At 37.8% G+C, this 17,458-nt stretch overlaps 1 protein-coding gene across 1 annotated transcript; it reads left to right on the forward strand.

Moving 5' to 3' along the window:
* Nucleotides 1-2,602: 2,602 nt before the first annotated feature.
* On the forward strand, nt 2,603-15,618 carry LOC134801165 (uncharacterized). The gene is made up of 5 exons (XM_063773711.1): nt 2,603-2,644; nt 2,950-3,056; nt 3,707-3,896; nt 14,010-14,107; nt 15,429-15,618. Exons 2-5 carry the CDS (start codon nt 2,972-2,974, stop codon nt 15,527-15,529), a joined length of 474 nt encoding a protein of 157 aa, XP_063629781.1. The 5' UTR covers nt 2,603-2,644; nt 2,950-2,971; the 3' UTR covers nt 15,530-15,618.
* The last annotated feature ends 1,840 nt before the right edge of the window (nt 15,619-17,458 follow it).

The raw sequence follows: 17,458 nt of genomic DNA on the forward strand, positions 1-17,458 counted from the left end.
TATTGTCTATTTCCATACTTAGTAAAATGAATGGTAGTGCTGCTGTCGTTGGAAATGGACTGTCACCTTAAGGGTAACATTCCATTTCCAACGACAGCTGCACTACTGTCAATTTTACTATGGAAATTGACAATGCGAGCGACGCGTTCAGTACCGGTAGTGCAGCTGCGGTTAGAAATGGAATGTTACCATAACTCTAAGAGAGATGTTGTTGAGTGATACATACAACGTTTGTTAAGTTCTGTGATAGTTGAAAATGTATGTCTACACATTAAATATTGAGGGACATGTTTCACATATTTGTAACTTAACTTAGAAACGAGGGGAAATTATTGCCAGTTACCATCCCTCGGGAAATCAAAATAAATCAGCTGCATCGCCGAGCGGCGTAAAAATGATATGCTCCTCAAATTCGCTGTTACACATCCTTAGGGATTCACAGGTCAAGGACAAATTTTTGTCACAGAATAAATAATAGTATTAGGTACAGAAGACTCACTCTCTAACAAAACGCGTCTGTTACGATCGGGACAGATATGGCCGCTAGGTGGCGACAGCGCCACGCGCGGCTTATGGCTAGCCACCAAAATTGGTGTGGAACGGATGTACTTTTAGCTACCTGTTGCAAAGCGGCGAAATCGCGGAGTGAGCCACGCCTGCCCTTATCAATGAACCATTATGTATAGTTTCAGAGTAAATAAGAAGGCAAAAACCGGACAAGTGCGAGTCGGACTCACCCACCGAGGGTTACCGTACTTGTTAGTATTTGTTGTTATAGCGGCAACTACATCATCTGTGGAAATTTCAACAATCTAGCTATCACCGTCCATGAGATACAGCCTGGTGACAGACAGACGGACAGTGGAGTCTTAGTAATAGGGTCCCGTTTTTACCCTTTGGGTACGTAACCCTAAAAAGTAGAGTTATCAATAGTTTTATGTCGGGTATGAATTGAGTTGGGTAGATTATCGACGCGAACTGGATAACTGGTAGGTATTAGGTAAAAAGTAGTAAAAACAGCTACAAAAGCCATACCCACACACGCATGCACTTTTTGCAGTTACCGTCTTTTTAGGGTTCCGTACTTAAAGGGTGAAAACGGGACCCTATTACATTCTGTCGCCAGGGAACCGTGATAGCTAGACAGTTGAAATTTTCACAGATGATGTATTCTGTTGCCGCTACAACAACAAATATTAAAAACAAAATAAAATAAATATTTAAGTGGGGCTCCCATACATCAAACGTGATTTTTTTTGCCGTTTTTTGCGTACTGCTGTAATGCTATTTTTTTCTTGTACAGCACAAATTAAGCAGGGCACGCTGGTCAGACGACAAATTTAATGCCCGACGAGGAGGCTACATAAGTAAGCATGTATGGGCATGTTTTTATGATAACTGCGATTTTTTCTACAAATAGCACTAGTTATCAAATTAGATATATTTTACCCATTGAAATATTATTACTAACGTATAGAACCGGCACTGAGAACCAGCATTTTGCGCCATGAGTTGCTGCCGTTTTGGCATCAAACCATAGAAGCGGAGCATGAATCTCGCGACCTAAACGCGTAAGCGCCTCGAATTTCACGGCGCTTACGACGTTTTGGTTGCGTGGCACAGGTTGTGATTGCGACAATTCCATTGTTTGGTATGTCGTCTCTATAGTTAATAACTCAGTGATTTTACCATAGACATATTAAACGCATTTTAATCTCAGCTTGTCTAATTTCACAAGGGTCTCCCGTTTATTTGGCGCGGCCTTTGCCCACGCTTGGTAAGCGATAGGAATGACACTATAAAACGTATCGCACCGAGCGTCAACATCAACATGGTTTAATGGACACTTAACTGATGCCTAACTGGGTCATGCCGAAATTACCCATAATTTGGACGATTTTGATACACTGCCGAGCCTCGTTAAGTGTTTCAATTAAAGTTAATTTACTTACGCCACCTGTCCTTAACTGAACTGATATGGCGGTGGAAATTACAGGATTCCTTAAGGAACTCCAGTAGTTACGTAATTGGCCCGGGCTATTTAAGTACCTATAAAAAAATACTGACTAAAATTGTCGACGGATGGCATGGAGTATTCACACTTCTTACTAATTTAAGAATGTAACGCTGCGATTCGGGAAATGAATTAGAGATTCACTAGATAAATATGAATTAGTAAAGATATGTGACGTTCCACGGAAAAAGGTACCTTATGGTGGCTGGCGCTTACGTCGCATAGCGCCGCAATAATATTGGAGCGGCGTTAATAATAGCGTAAGCGCAAACCGCCATAAGGTACCTTTACCCGTGGGACGTCACATATCTTTACTATATCGTATCTAGTTAATCTCTAATTCATTTCCCGAATCACGCCGTAACGCTTATTTATGAGTTCAATGTAGGTACCTACTGAATGAGTAATTAACTCATTATTCCACTTTTCTAAAACGAAACTCAGGTTAATAGCTTACCAAAGATGTATAACACTTGATGCCTATTACTCATCAACGGTACTCAATTAAAGACCAAACTGCGAGCAGTTTCAAGAAATTGGATTTTTAATTAGATTTTGTACTATATATTGCCAATACCACAACGACAACAACAACAGCAGGACGGGAACAACGCCGTCGAAACGTCGGAGGTAAATTTAAAACTTCATTTTATGCGATTAAGTCCCGTCGTTTTGAATAATAATAAGATATAACACTTTAAACTCTCGCGTTTTGTACACATGTTTAATTACACAAACGATATAATTTCATTGTTTTTACCTTAAATTCCGACGTTTCAGCTGAGTTGCACCAGCTGTGGTCACGGAAAGACTCAGCTCAGCGGCTCAGCTGGAGCAACTCAGCTGAAACGTCGGAATTTAAGGTAAAAACAATGAAATTATATCGCAATAGACCCGTTTGTGGTAATAATATAATTATATATTGCAGTTTGCAGGTTCGAATCTGTTTCAAACAACATGTTTGCTAAGGAAATATGTTGTGCCGTTCTGTTGTGTGTAGTTTTCAACGGGTCAGCATTTAAACTATATGATGCCGAACCGCGTAAGTATTAGCTCTTTTCGTCAAATAAATTGAATTATTCTAGACTTATAAGTTTTATTGACTAGACTTCACCTGTTACCGGGCTAGACTGAAAAAATCGTCAGTTCAAGCCTCATCACTAATGTACTTATAGTTCTAAAAATGCTGTTCAGTCACCTGCAATAATATGTTACTCTTGGACCGCCGCAAAAATATGTGACACGCTCTCATGGCTCTACAAATAAGATCGTTGTGTTGTGTAAGATATTATTGCAGGTGACTGTATAAGAAAAAATATATACATAAAGTATAGTAGTATTCTGAGTCGAAATAACCCGAAAGTTGTTAGTATTTCGAAATAAAGTAAATGGTATATTTTTTTCCGTATAACGCGGTATATTTACCGTATTGACGACCGGTCTGGCCTAGTGGGTAGTGACCCTGCCTATGAAGCCGATGGTCCCGGGTTCGAATCCCGGTAAGGGCATTTATTTGTGTGATGACACAGATATTTGTTCCTGAGTCGTGGTTGTTTTTCTATGTATTTAAGTATTTATATGTTATTTATATCGTTGTATGAGTACCCACAACACAAGCCTTCTTGGGCTTACCATGGGGCTTAGTCGATTTGTGTAAAATAATATTTATTTAATTCTCCATAATGTTCCAAGTACTAAGAAACGTGCCAAAAGTAAACTTGACTGGCGCCGAGTTGGAAGAGGTGTTGAACATAGACCCAGGCGGCGAGTACACCACGATGAAGTTCCAGTACGAACACGACCAGTACCTGGGACAGTACGATGAAAACTCGACTGACGAGCGATGCTATAACGACCATGTCCGGTGCTTGACAACCATCATGTAAGTCTCCTATTTTCGATTTTTTAGGGTTCTGTTACGATAATACTATTACTTATTCTGTGGTTCTGTACCTCAAAAGCAAAAAAAAACGAAACCCTTATAGGATCACTCTTGCGTCTGTCTGTCTGTATGTCTGTCCGTCTGTCACAGCCTATTTTCTCCGAAACTACTTACTTAGAAATTATTCATGAAAATAGGCAGAAAATGATACTAGATAGGAAATCTAAATGAAAGATATATGTAAAAGATAAATAAATAAAGTCTAAGAAAAAATAAAGTCTAAGAAAAAAAACCGGGCAAGTGCGAGTCGGACTCGCGCACGAAGGGTTCCGTACCATAATGCAAAAAAAAAAAACGAAAAAAAGCAAAAAAAAAACGGTCACCCATCCAAGTACTGACCACTCCCGACGTTGCTTAACTTTGGTCAAAAATCACGTTTGTTGTATGGGAGCCCCATTTAAATCTTTATTTTATTCTGTTTTTAGTATTTGTTGTTATAGCGGCAACAGAAATACATCATCTGTGAAAATTTCAACTGTCTAGCTATCACGGTTCGTGAGATACAGCCTGGTGACAGACGGACGGACAGACGGACGGACGGACAGCGAAGTCTTAGTAATAGCCCATACAACCATTTCCAGTCGCCGTTACGACGCGGTGTTGACACATCTTGTGTCGACACCGTCTGTTTCGGTCACAATTCCAGTCGCAGAGTCGTCGCCGTGTCGACACAGTTACCAGAAATGGGGAAGGGTCGACACATGACACAAAGTGACATAAAGTGTGGTCGCCGTGTGCACACATTGTTTCGGGTTTGCGACTACTTTATGCCAAAATCATTCGTTCATTCGTTCATTTTGTTCCTGTCAAATGGAAACTGTCAGATGGAAAAATACTTAAATTAAAATAAGTGACATTAATACGCCATCTCTAAAACGGATTACAAGACGTAATTATATATTGTTTGCATTTATATTACAATAGGACTTAAATTATTATGGGGAATTAAACTGCTCGAGTGATTTGATAAACTAAGTGTAATATAATCAACGCGCCACCACATTGTTTTAGTTTAGCCGGAAATAAAATTGTTTACTTCTCAGTGCCTGTGTTCATAACTATATTATTTGAAGCATTTTTAGTACTTCGATGCGTATACTATACTTAAATAACGGAAATAACGCTTTACATACTACGAAACTTGTTAATTATGATGTATAAATATGGTTTAAGGCTGAGAAATATTGCAGTCACAAAGTAGTTGCAATGTTTCGACTTTGTGTCGACTCTGTGTTGACACATGACACACGCTGTCAAAAGTAATAACAAAGTTACTGGTATGTTACTGGATTTGCAAAATGGCTCCTTGTGTTGATTTGTTTTCAGATATTCTCAAAGTGTAAAAATGCCGTGGTCAGAGATGGACATTAATCGATTAACTGTTTATTCGACTAATTAATGGAATAAAAAAAGTTAATTCTCAAATTTTAATCGCGATTAGTTTAGTCGACCTAACATAGATTGAAATTGAATTAATCTGAATATTAATCGAATAAATTATCGATTAAATCTCGATTGAAAGTTGTCAGGGGGCCATTTTTGTACGTAAAAATAATAGAAATGTCTTGCATGCAGATGGTAGCAAAACACTTTGTCATAAAAGTCGAGATGGGTGTCGATATATAGGTTTTAGGGAGTGCCGATTTCGAAAATAATGACCATTTTGGAATCCGAAATGGCGGCCATGCACTGTGTCATAAAAGTCGTCATGGATGTCGATTTATACGTTTTAGGGGGCCCCAATTTTGAAAATGATGACCATTTTGGAATCCAAAATGGCGGCCATGCACTATGCCATAAAAGTCGTCATGGGTGTCGTTTTATAGGTTTTAGGGGGCGCAGATTTCGAAAATGATGACCATTTTGGATTCCAAGATGGCGGCCATGCACTATGTCATAAAAGTCGTCATGGATGTCGTTTTATAGGTTTTAGGGAGTGCCGATTTCGAAAATAATGACCATTTTGGAATCCGAAATGGCGGCCATGCACTGTGTCATAAAAGTCGTCATGGATGTCGATTTATACGTTTTAGGGGGCCCCAATTTTGAAAATGATGACCATTTTGGAATCCAAAATGGCGGCCATGCACTATGCCATAAAAGTCGTCATGGGTGTCGTTTTATAGGTTTTAGGGGGCGCAGATTTCGAAAATGATGACCATTTTGGATTCCAAGATGGCGGCCATGCACTATGTCATAAAAGTCGTCATGGATGTCGTTTTATAGGTTTTAGGGGGCCCCGATTTAGAAAATGATGACCATTTTGAAATCCAAAATGGCGGCCATGCACTATGTCATAAAAGTCGTCATGGGTGTCGTTTTATAGGTTTTTGGGGGGCGCAGGTTTAGAAAATAATAACCATTTTGGATTCCAAAATGGCGGCCATGCACTATGTCATAAAAGTCGTCATGGGTGTCGTTTTATAGGTTTTGGGGGGCGCAGATTTAGAAAATGATAACATTTTCAATTTAAAAATGACGGCAATGCACTATGTCATAAAAGTCGTCATGGATATCGTTTTATAGGTTTTAGGGGGCGCAGATTTCGAAAATGATGACTATTTTGGATTCCAAGATGGCGGCCATGCACTATGTCATAAAAGTCGTCATGGATGTCGTTTTATAGGTTTTAGGGGGCGCAGATTTCGAAAATGATGACCATTTTGGAATCCAAAATGGCGGCCATGCACTATGTCATAAAAGTCGTCATGGATGTCGTTTTATAGGTTTTGGGGGGCGCAGATTTCGAAAATGATAACATTTTCAATTTCAAAATGGCGGCAATGCACTATGTCATAAAAGTCGTCATGGATGTCGTTTTATAGGTTTTAGGGGGCGCAGATTTCGAAAATGATAAATATTTTGGATTCCAAGATGGCGGCCATGCACTATGTTATAAAAGTCGTCATGGATCTCGATTTATAGGTATTAGGGAGTGGAGAATTCGAAAATTATGACCGTTTTAGAATCTAAGATGTCTGCCGTGCACGTTGGTCATGGTCATCATTTTCGAATTCTACTCTTCCTAACACCTATAAATCAACATCCATGACGGGTCATATGACAAAGTGCACGGCAGACATCTTGGAATCCAAAATGGTCATCATTTTCGAATTCTGCACTCCCTTAAACCTATAAAACGATATCCATGACGACTTTTATGACAAAGTGCACGGCAGTTATCTTGGATTCCAAACTGGTCATCATTTTCGAAATCGGCACTTCCTAAAACCTATAAAACGATATTCATGACGACTTTTATGACAAAATACGTAGCCGCCATCTTGGATTATAAAATGATCATCGTTTTCGAATTCTGCACTCCCTAAAACCTATAAATCGACATCCGTGACGACGCAAGTTATCTTTATTTTCAGATCTAACAAATTGCTACAGAATACAAAGGACAAAAAAGAAGCGAGGAGGTAATGAAACAAGCAAAAATACAGATGATTCCTCGACGCAATTGGGTGATTCTTAAATTTTGTCCAGATTTTATTGTCATAAAAGTTTTTATTTTTCACATATTACTCTCACAAGTTCCGTGACATTTCGACCTTGTATTTTTTTAAGTAAATGTTTTTGTTTATCTATGAGGATCTCACTAGAATAATATAATCAAGGTATGTTTATATTTGATGGTTGAAATAGTAACGCAAAAAAAAAAAATTTGTGTCTTATATTCCTGCCGAAGACTTTTATTTTACCTTTTCCTTCTACACAAGTTTGGCCAAGTAATAAGAATTTAGGGCTCTCAATTTTATTTTGACTTCTACAACAGTAAAGCTACGAGGCCATGTTTGGTATCGTTTTCGTATAAATTCGCAGTACCAAATTTAGTTAAGGTATCACATTGACACCATTCCGAAGTAAAAACTTATTAAAATACTTTCTTTTAAACTCCTCTTCACGCTTAAACTGCTGAACAGTTTTAATTTAAATTTGGTACACATATATTTTGAGTCCCGAGACAGGACATAATAAGTTATCTCAAAAATCATCCTTTAAAGGTGTGAAATGAGGTGTAGGGGGGAATTCAGAATTGACTTCTTGAAGTTAATACTGTTTAAGTTTAGGTTTGAAGTCATGTTTTTTTATCATTTTTAACTAAATCAAAGATGTAGACCATCCCAAATTTCATATAAATCGGTTCAGCGGTTATTGATTTCCCGTACAAATTTCCACGCCACTTTTCACACCTTCAAAAGATGATTTTGGTTATAAGATCTATCCTGTGTCCTGTTCCGGGACGCAAACTATTTCTATACCAAATTTCAACGAAATCGGTTCAGCGGTTAAGCGTCAAGAGGAGTTTCAAAAAAAACCGGCCAAGTGCGAGTCGGACTCGCATATTAAGGGTTCCGTACATTAAGTCCGACTCGCGCTTGACTGCACATTTCTAATAGGTTTTCCTGTCATATATAGGTAAAGAACTATTTTGTGCATTCAGACGGACATACATACAGACGCACGAGTGATCCTATAAGGGTTCCGTTTTTTCCTTTTGAGGTACGGAACCCTATAAAGATTTCTTTTTATTTTGTGGAATGGTGTCAATGTGATACCTTAAATGGATTCAGCACCCCAGATTTATACGAAAACGATACCAAACACGGCCTAGCACCTTCACTGATATAGATATATCAAGATAAAATTGAGAGCCCTAAATAAACTTTCAAGAGCGGATATCTCAAAAACTATTCAACATATCGAAAAAATTTACTAAATAAACTTGTAACAAATTAAATAAACTTTAATTTTGTATAAGTGGCCATGTCGCTGAGATGCATAGTTTCCGAGATATAATCGAAAAACCGGAAAGTGGGACCTTCAAAGCCCCCTCTCTCCCCCCCGCTCAAGGGCTACGGCCGGGGACTTTTGATATGTTCACCTCCTAACTTGTCAAACCGAGTTACGGAGTCAAAAATTGTGTTCCGAGCATTTCCCTCTACAACTTTTGGAGCATTCGTTGCCTGACCTAAGTAGCTTATTGCATTTCTTTAAAAACTTTTCTGTAAAAGGTTGACGGGTGTTGGGTGTTTATATGGTTTCGGTCGATTATTATCATTTGCATTGCCCATGATGACTTACTAGAATTACGAGCACACGAGACATTAATAGTAGTTTGACAAACCTTGGTTTTCAAGAGGTATTTTATATTGACATTTGCTGTCACAAATTTGCTGTCAGATTTAGTCGCAAACCGCACGCAAAGTGCACACAAATGTGTCGACACCTTGTTACGGAAAAGTGTAGACACGGCGACGACACTTTGTTTCGAAACAATTCTAGACACATTGTGTGGACTCTGTTACGACACATCTGACATTTAGTTACCACTTTGTGATTCTGCGACTGGAATGGTTATATGGGAGGGTCCCGTTTTACCCTTTGGGTACGGAACCCTAAAAACGTGCCTCGGAAATCAAGAAAAAGTCATTCTCGAATAGATAGCGCCATACCTTTTGCCTATTCTTGGCTAGATGGCGTCGACGACACCGTTTGATATTTAACAATTTTAACACATATCTGTGAAATAACATGGGTCAATATGGAACAATAAAAATTAAAAATCATTTATTCGTATACATATTTTGATTAATTTATACATTTTCAATTTTATTTTAAGTTTTACTCGTGTGTCGATAGATGGCAGTAAATGTACCGTGACTACAAAATAGTTATAGCGGCAACAGAAATACATCATCTGTGAAAATTTCAACTGTCTAGCTATCACGGTTCGTGAGATACAGCCTGGTGACAGACGGACGGACGGACGGACGGACGGACAGCGAAGTCTTAGTAATAGGGTCCCGTTTTACCCTTTGGGTACGGAACCCTAAAAACGTGCCTCGGAAATCAAGAAAAAGTCATTCTCGAATAGATAGCGCCATACCTTTTGCCTATTCTTGGCTAGATGGCGTCGACGACACCGTTTGATATTTAACAATTTTAACACATATCTGTGAAATAACATGGGTCAATATGGAACAATAAAAATTAAAAATCATTTATTCGTATACATATTTTGATTAATTTATACATTTTCAATTTTATTTTAAGTTTTACTCGTGTGTCGATAGATGGCAGTAAATGTACCGTGACTACAAAATTTACTATGGCAATAGCCCTCTAGACTATCTATTCTCTTTGTCTAAATACAATAAAATAGTTCTTTACCTATAGATAATAGGAAAATCTATTAGAAATACGCAGTCATGCGTGCGTCGGACTTTTAATCACTTAGGCCCACTTGCACCATCTCAATAACCCGCGGCAAAGAGAATAGATAGTCTAGAGGGCTATTGCCATAGTAAATTTTGTAGTCACGGTACATTTACTGCCATCTATCGACACACGAGTAAAACTTAAAATAAAATTGAAAATGTATAAATTAATCAAAATATGTATACGGATAAATGATTTTTAATTTTTATTGTTCCATACTGACCCATGTTCTTTCACAGATATGTGTTAAAATTGTTAAATATCAAACGGTGTCGTCGACGCCATCTAGCCGAGAATAGGCAAAAGGTGTGGCGCCATCTATTCGAGAATGACTTTTTCTTGATTTCCGAGGCACGTTTTTTTCTTAGACTTTATTTATCTTATACGGAGTTACATATATCTTTGCCCGCGGCTAAGCGGTTAAACCGTTAACCCAGTGTCAAATTGTACTGGTAATCATGGTAACTCCAGGTTTAACCGGTTAACCCCAGGTTAGTGGAATGGTGCAAGTCGGCCTTAGTTATTGATCCGACCCCTACGGGTCTTTTAAAGGCATTCACTCACGTTTAACATAAAAAATACATTGTTAAAAATTGTGTAATGTGCCCTTGGAACGCGAGTCCGACTCGCACTTGGCCGGTTTTTTCAATTCGTCAAGACGATAACAAATAAGTCTAACCGTCTAGCATGAGTTGCGTTCTCGCGCGCGGCGTCCATTACTAGTGCTAGCCGAGTGCATTACTGCTGCAAATGTCAAAAATCCGAGCATAGCTATTGATTTTGTCATTATTATAACCAAAAAAATGTCCCTATTATTCCCACTGCGTTACCCCGCCGTACTGCAATGGAGACCAGCAGAGAGTGCAGTAGAACTACATAGATACGACCCCTATTACATTGTTACATATAAATGTATATATGTACATATCATCACCCTCCTAGCGTTTGTCCCGTGCTGTGACGGGGTCCGCTTTCCTACTTTTCTCCTTCCACTTCGCTCTATCCTGGACATCGGTTTCCGCTAACCCACAGGCGTTTAAATCTTTGGCGATGACGTTACGCCACCGCTGCCTTGGTTTGCCCCAAGTTTTGTATATATGTATGTACATATGATTTTATGTATATATTTCAGACAGTTATTTGGCATTTTTGCATCTGCTGCAATGTTGTGCCGCAATATTACAGCAGCATTACTGCAGCCAACGTCAAACTGCAGCAATAGGTAACGGTACAGTCTGAACCTGAATGATACCTTATACAGGTTAGCTCAGAAATATGTTGACAATAATAATGTTTACTGTGCAAACTGTTGATAATTTTAGCAAACGTTTGCGTTAGTGTACAAAATGTAAAGGAATATATTGAATACAATACGTTTTGATTTAGTGAAACTTGGTGAAACGATCAGCCGGCGCCATAGATATACAGGGTGGAAAGGCACGACGATCCTTTCCGGAAATGGGAGATAGTTTAGCCTAAGCTCTATATTTTCTCCATAGAAACTATGTTAATATGGGCAACCGTTTCTAAATTATGACCTTTTAAACATCCACGCAAAAAACTACTTTGTTCTAACCCTAACAGGTGACAGGGTCAATGAACTTACTTGTAAACAATCAGTATTCGACAGGAAATTATGCTAATTTGTTGCCATCTAACCATTTTTAGGTCTGCTTATAGCACGGTAAGAATCATTGCAGGATTTTCGCTTTCTTAGTGGTTCCACTTGTTCAATACTTGAATGAAATAGTTATGTTATTCCTTAATATTAATAATACTAACCACAACATTGTTTACAACGACAGTTCAAATGGTGACATTAACAACCACTCAAAAGTACGCAATCGTCTTATAAATATCTCTGGTTTCCTTGACTGATAAAAAGGTTTTAGTTTCTTAACACGTTTCACAAAATTATTTTCGAATAATTGGAAACTATTTAAAATAATAAAAAATTACATGTAGGTTGTGTTAGTTGCACCAAATGAACTTGCAAAAATGAAATACTAAGAATAAATCAAGAATAAATACTTCTTCAATACCAAACTAACAAACCTTCTTGCGTGGTAGGAAATAGACAAGACGTCTGATGTTTGAAATTAAATTTTCATTGAACTATACTTATTGAATGTCATATTCTTCAAATAAAAATGTTAGATGCTCGTGGCTATTTAAATTTGTGGGGCTGTGTAAAAGATATGGTGTACCAAACCAAACGGAATGTGAAACTGCGGACGAAATGAGACAAAGGCTAATTGGTGCTTTCTGCGGAGGATAAATGACGAAGAGCATACACTATATCGCATGTGCATCGACATACTCGGGTACGGGCTGCGGCGGCGTTGTAATACACGGAGGTACATTTGAACACCGTATGTGAAAAGAAGATAGTATTAAATATTGGAAAAAAGTAATTATCTAAGAAAGTAATAAAATTGTTTGTAATATTTTTGCATGCATTTTATTTATTTGACATTTATGCGTCGTTCATACATCATTGCGATACTGTCAACGATCGGAAAAAAGTGTAAAGTCCCGAGCTATCCCGACGGAGATCCTTAATCTAGCCGTCATGTGCACATGCTATAGGGTTATCACCACAGTTAAAAAGTAGTATTTTTGCAATTTTTATTTTTTACTCAATTAACGATTCTTACCATTACCAATAGTCTCTGTATCACTTAAACGACCTAATACTTCCGGGAAGGATCGTCGTGCCTTTCCACCCTGTATACCTAAAGATGGAGTCTAAGCGAGCTGTCACTGTTGCCACTTTGTTTTATGTGCGATTAACAATGTGAATCCACCTTGCTGTGGCCATGTCAATAAAGTCATATCGATAAACTATCGACATTTCTTGCAATTTTAATTTTACTTGAAAGGTTTAACGATACCTACCTAAAATGAACAAAAAACGCTTTTATTCTTTATCGTGGTTATCAGATCACGATTTTATCATCACGCCCCAGCAGGGAACGAAGGGAAAGTTCAGATTTTTAATTACAATAGGGTCAGTTGTTCTACATTGAAACAATCGGACACAGTGTAACTTTGCGATATCTCGGAAACTAAGTGTTACCAGCTAGTGCCATAATAACTGTATACCAACATGACAAACATAATTTAGGTTACTTTAACTTACGAATAATTTAGTCTAGTCTGTAGCACCACCGAAACGAAACTAACCGAGAGTTGCCGAGAAATGGCCGATCGTAGTAATATGAAGATTGTTATGAAAATTTCTTTTGCTTATTGTAAATTAAAAACGCATCGAAAGCGATAGTTTTAATGCTCTAGTTCTATTCTCATATTTAGATAATAGATTGGAACAGTTTTTTCTTATCATACGTGCGTCGTATTCGAGAAACGTGTCAAAAACTTTTTTAGAAATTTGTAAGCCGCCATCTCGCTTCTTCCCTCGTTTTTTATCCCGTTCTGGTTTTTCAATTTTATATATATGATAACATGACAACTTTTCACATCCCTAAAAGAGCACACATACACGTTTTTACGCACACATACACAGCTTGAATCCATCAAAAACTGCAACACCTTGATTTGAAGTTCATCTTGTCAACAGTATGGTTGTTCTTTTTAGACAAATGGCATTTTTAAAAGAGCGAGGAGAGAGAAGTGATACTATAGTTGCTGCGCCGTCAAAGAGAACAGACAACGTTGGGGCCTTGGCCGGCGCCTGCCTACGCGTCGACGGCTTTTTCGCTCTTATTGCGCGGACATAAAGCTTTTTCCTATCGGCTTTTGCCGAATGCGCGTCGCGTCTATATATCTGGAGAAACCCTAATGATACCATATGTGTAATTTCAGGGCCGCTTCTCGACCGGTCTGCGGAACGAACGGAGACAAACGAAATGAGTTCGGCTCCATGTGCGACCTGTACCTGGAGAATTGCAAGCAGAAGAAAGGTTAGAACTTTGTTTTTAATTTTTTTTTGCTTGCCTATTATGGTGTCCCCCTGCTGGGCAAATTGCCTTTTCCCTTGTTTTCAATGACTCCCGACATAGCGCCTGCTCTGGCCAGTTGTTGAGAAAGGTATGGCTTCGTCTGGGCCTCCCGCGTCCGCGCCCTTCTTCTGGCATCCACTTGGTAGCTACACTAGCCAATCTGTCTGGATATTTGTGTTAAATATTTTAGAGAAACTGTCGTCTTTACCGATTTGGGCACATTTTGCTGAGCCTTACTAAGTTTTTAAGAAGTAGAAAGTTGAAACATACCTATGACCTACCTTGTGTAACCGCTTCAATAGGGATGATGACACATGTTAAATTTTATAACAAAATCTAGTAAAATAGATAGCCAATAAGCAATTTATCACAATAATGTGGATATTAAAATAATATATGAAAATAATACAAAAATACAGGACCTGAAAGTTTCAAAATATAAGTTTTTTTAACTTCTAAAAAGGAAATAAGTAAGGATACCATTCGATTCCTTACATTTTATCCAAAAAAATATTGTATAGCAACTATATACATAAACGCTATCTTTGAGGGTCCAATAGAACAAGTACCTAACCGTCAAAAATATTTTTTGATACACACTTTTATTGCCCACTGTACTTTCTCAACTTTGCATGTCTATCAAGTATTTCTCGAGGCCTTTCGAATGAGCCTAAACTCAATGTGTTTATGTTTTTCCATCGAAGAGTTCTTTTGGCTACCTTCCGACTGCATCGTCAAATCAGCTCCATGTTAGCATATTATTGCATGTTATCGGAAATATGGACGTATGCGAAATTTCAGCTCAATCAGACACCCGAAAGTGGTTCAAATTTAAGTTACAAGATTTGAGGCACCATACATAGGACAAGAGTGCTCACTCCATACATCAGTTTTGGCACCAAAAATAAATTAGTATTTTCATAGTCGACATCTAGCATCCAGTAGCGGAATTATCAGAACGTTAAGTAGTAGTAGTAGTAGTAGTTCTTTCTGATAATTCCGCTACTCGATGCTAGATGTCGACTATGAAAATACTAATATTTTTGGTTCCAAAACTGATGTATGGAGTGAGCACTCTTGTCTTACTTATATTTCTCTATGTCCATACTAAATAATACGGCTAAATATGGATGTCGTAGTATTTGTATGGAGACGGCCGCTATGACGGCACCGCTATCCTAGGAAACCAGAGCATAACGCGTTTAAATATGAATAACTTTATTAGTGTGTTGTTTACAACTTCGTGTTTATTACTTTTTTAATTCGACTTGTATTGTTTCAGCCGAATGGCACATAATCGATAGCGGGGACTGCTCTAGAGCCAAGAATATATTTATTTATGATTTTAACGACGAAAGAACCATTAAACCATCAGGTTCATAAAAAAAGTACCTACTATGTGAGGAAAGTAAACACAACAAGACAGTTATTTTAAAGCATTAAATAAATTGGGTAAAATAAATTATTTACTATTGATATTAATTTCTTTATTTAATATTCATAACCTCATAATATAATGGTTCGAATTTGAGACATTTTATCCGAATTCAAAGAAAAAGGGGAAGTTATCAATTCGATCGTATTTTTAGGGTTCCGTAAAGACATTTCTCTCGCGTTTCACATAAAAAATACATTGTTAAAATTTGTGTAATGTACGGAACCCTTGGAACGCGAGTCCGACTCTCATTTGGTCGTTTTTTTATTTTATCTCAGAAGTCCGTCTTTTCTGAACGGATTTGGATTTTTTTAATTAAATAATACGTAGAATAATATAATTATTATTCAATTTATATAGTAGGTACCGACTAAAACATATATACTTACTAGTTGGGGTCCCTTTGTTTCACTTAAAGTTTTAAAATGTCATAATGTATTGTTTGTCATATTATCAATAGTCCTAAAACTAAAACCGTTAACTTTTCAGGATTTTCCTACGGTTATCCTTTTATTATATATTATAGGTTAGGTTAGGTTTATTTTAAGGCAATCCTGAAAAGTTACGCGTTTATGAACCTAACAAATTATGACTAACGAAAATGCGGACAAACAATACAATATTATGACTTAAAACTTTATGGCAAACAATACCCATACCAGGTGCTTGCGATATGAATATTATGAACTGATATGCTTGAAGTTGGTGCCAAGCCAAATAGTTACAATACCGGTCAAAAGTAGGCCAAACAACTAACGGACAGCTATCTTTCTTATCGAACCACAACAGGGTCTGCATTTGGTTTGACAGTGTGTTGGCGCTTTAAAGATTTGACTTGGCACCGACTTCAAACATATCAGTTCCTAGCGCTGCCATATAAAAGGTATAAGTACCTAATGTTATACTGTATCCTTTTCAAAGTCGGTTTCTTTTTTATTTAGACACGAAGATATCCACTATGTCAAAAGCTGATAAAACCGATATCAATTCTGTCCGCTTCTGGCCTTTGCGGTAACGATGTACTTAATTAAGCGAAATGATTGAAATACTTTTATTCGTTTTTCAACCTGAAAAAGCAGTGATACCTTTGAGCCAACGCGTGCACAGGTACTCACGTATCCTCATTCGGTATCCATTCGATTAAAGATCGGTTAAAGAAAGAAACCCTTCCATCCCTTTACCAGTAAACATCCTTAATGCATAATAAACAACACACGATACTGACTCATACGTGTTTGTGTTTAGGTTCAAGTTCGAATGGTCGAGAATTTCTGTTAGTGCGTTTTGGTATTTGGAGATGTAAGATGCTAGACACTTCGTCGTGTGAACGGACTTTATGACGCTGCGGTTCTTGGGCGATTTTATGGCAATTCTATAGGCCAATCAAATTAGATCCAAAAAAAGCGTTTTGAGGAATTAATTCCCAGCAAGCTAGAAATAAATCATTTTAATACCTTCATTAGGTCCTAAATTCGTTAATCCGAGTTGGCTCTATCCCAGGAGGTGTGGATAGATTTTGGAAGCCTTGGGAGATACATTTTACCTTGGATTGACAAAACCACTCGATGTAGAAGGAACCCACTGTCAAAATCAATGTTAATGTCAAGATGGCTGTAAATCAGACACTGGTAAAAAAAAACATACAACCGAATAGGGGATATTACTGCAATGTTCTGCCGCCAGAGTGCAGCACTACCGACTCAGTAAATTCATAGACTAACTTATACACACTGTGCCTTAAACTGTTTTTTGACAAGTTTTCACAGACAATAAAATATGACATTGATGCATCAAGGCGGTTTGTTAACAAGGGCCTACCGATAAACGCGAAAATCTAAATTTAGTTATCTGCCTCTTTATCGCTCGAATATGCAAGA

Source organism: Cydia splendana, chromosome 21, assembly GCF_910591565.1.
Source record: "Cydia splendana chromosome 21, ilCydSple1.2, whole genome shotgun sequence".
Lineage (NCBI taxonomy): Eukaryota > Metazoa > Arthropoda > Insecta > Lepidoptera > Tortricidae > Cydia > Cydia splendana.

Excerpts from the sequence above, each read along its gene's own strand:
- LOC134801165 (XM_063773711.1), top strand. The coding sequence starts at position 2,972 with ATGTTTGCTAAGGAAATATGTTGTGCCGTTCTGTTGTGTGTAGTTTTC. Across the intron at positions 3,057-3,706 it reads ACTATATGATGCCGAACCGC|TACTAAGAAACGTGCCAAAA; the intron begins GTAAGTATTAGC and ends TAATGTTCCAAG. Across the intron at positions 14,108-15,428 it reads GAATTGCAAGCAGAAGAAAG|CCGAATGGCACATAATCGAT; the intron begins GTTAGAACTTTG and ends GTATTGTTTCAG.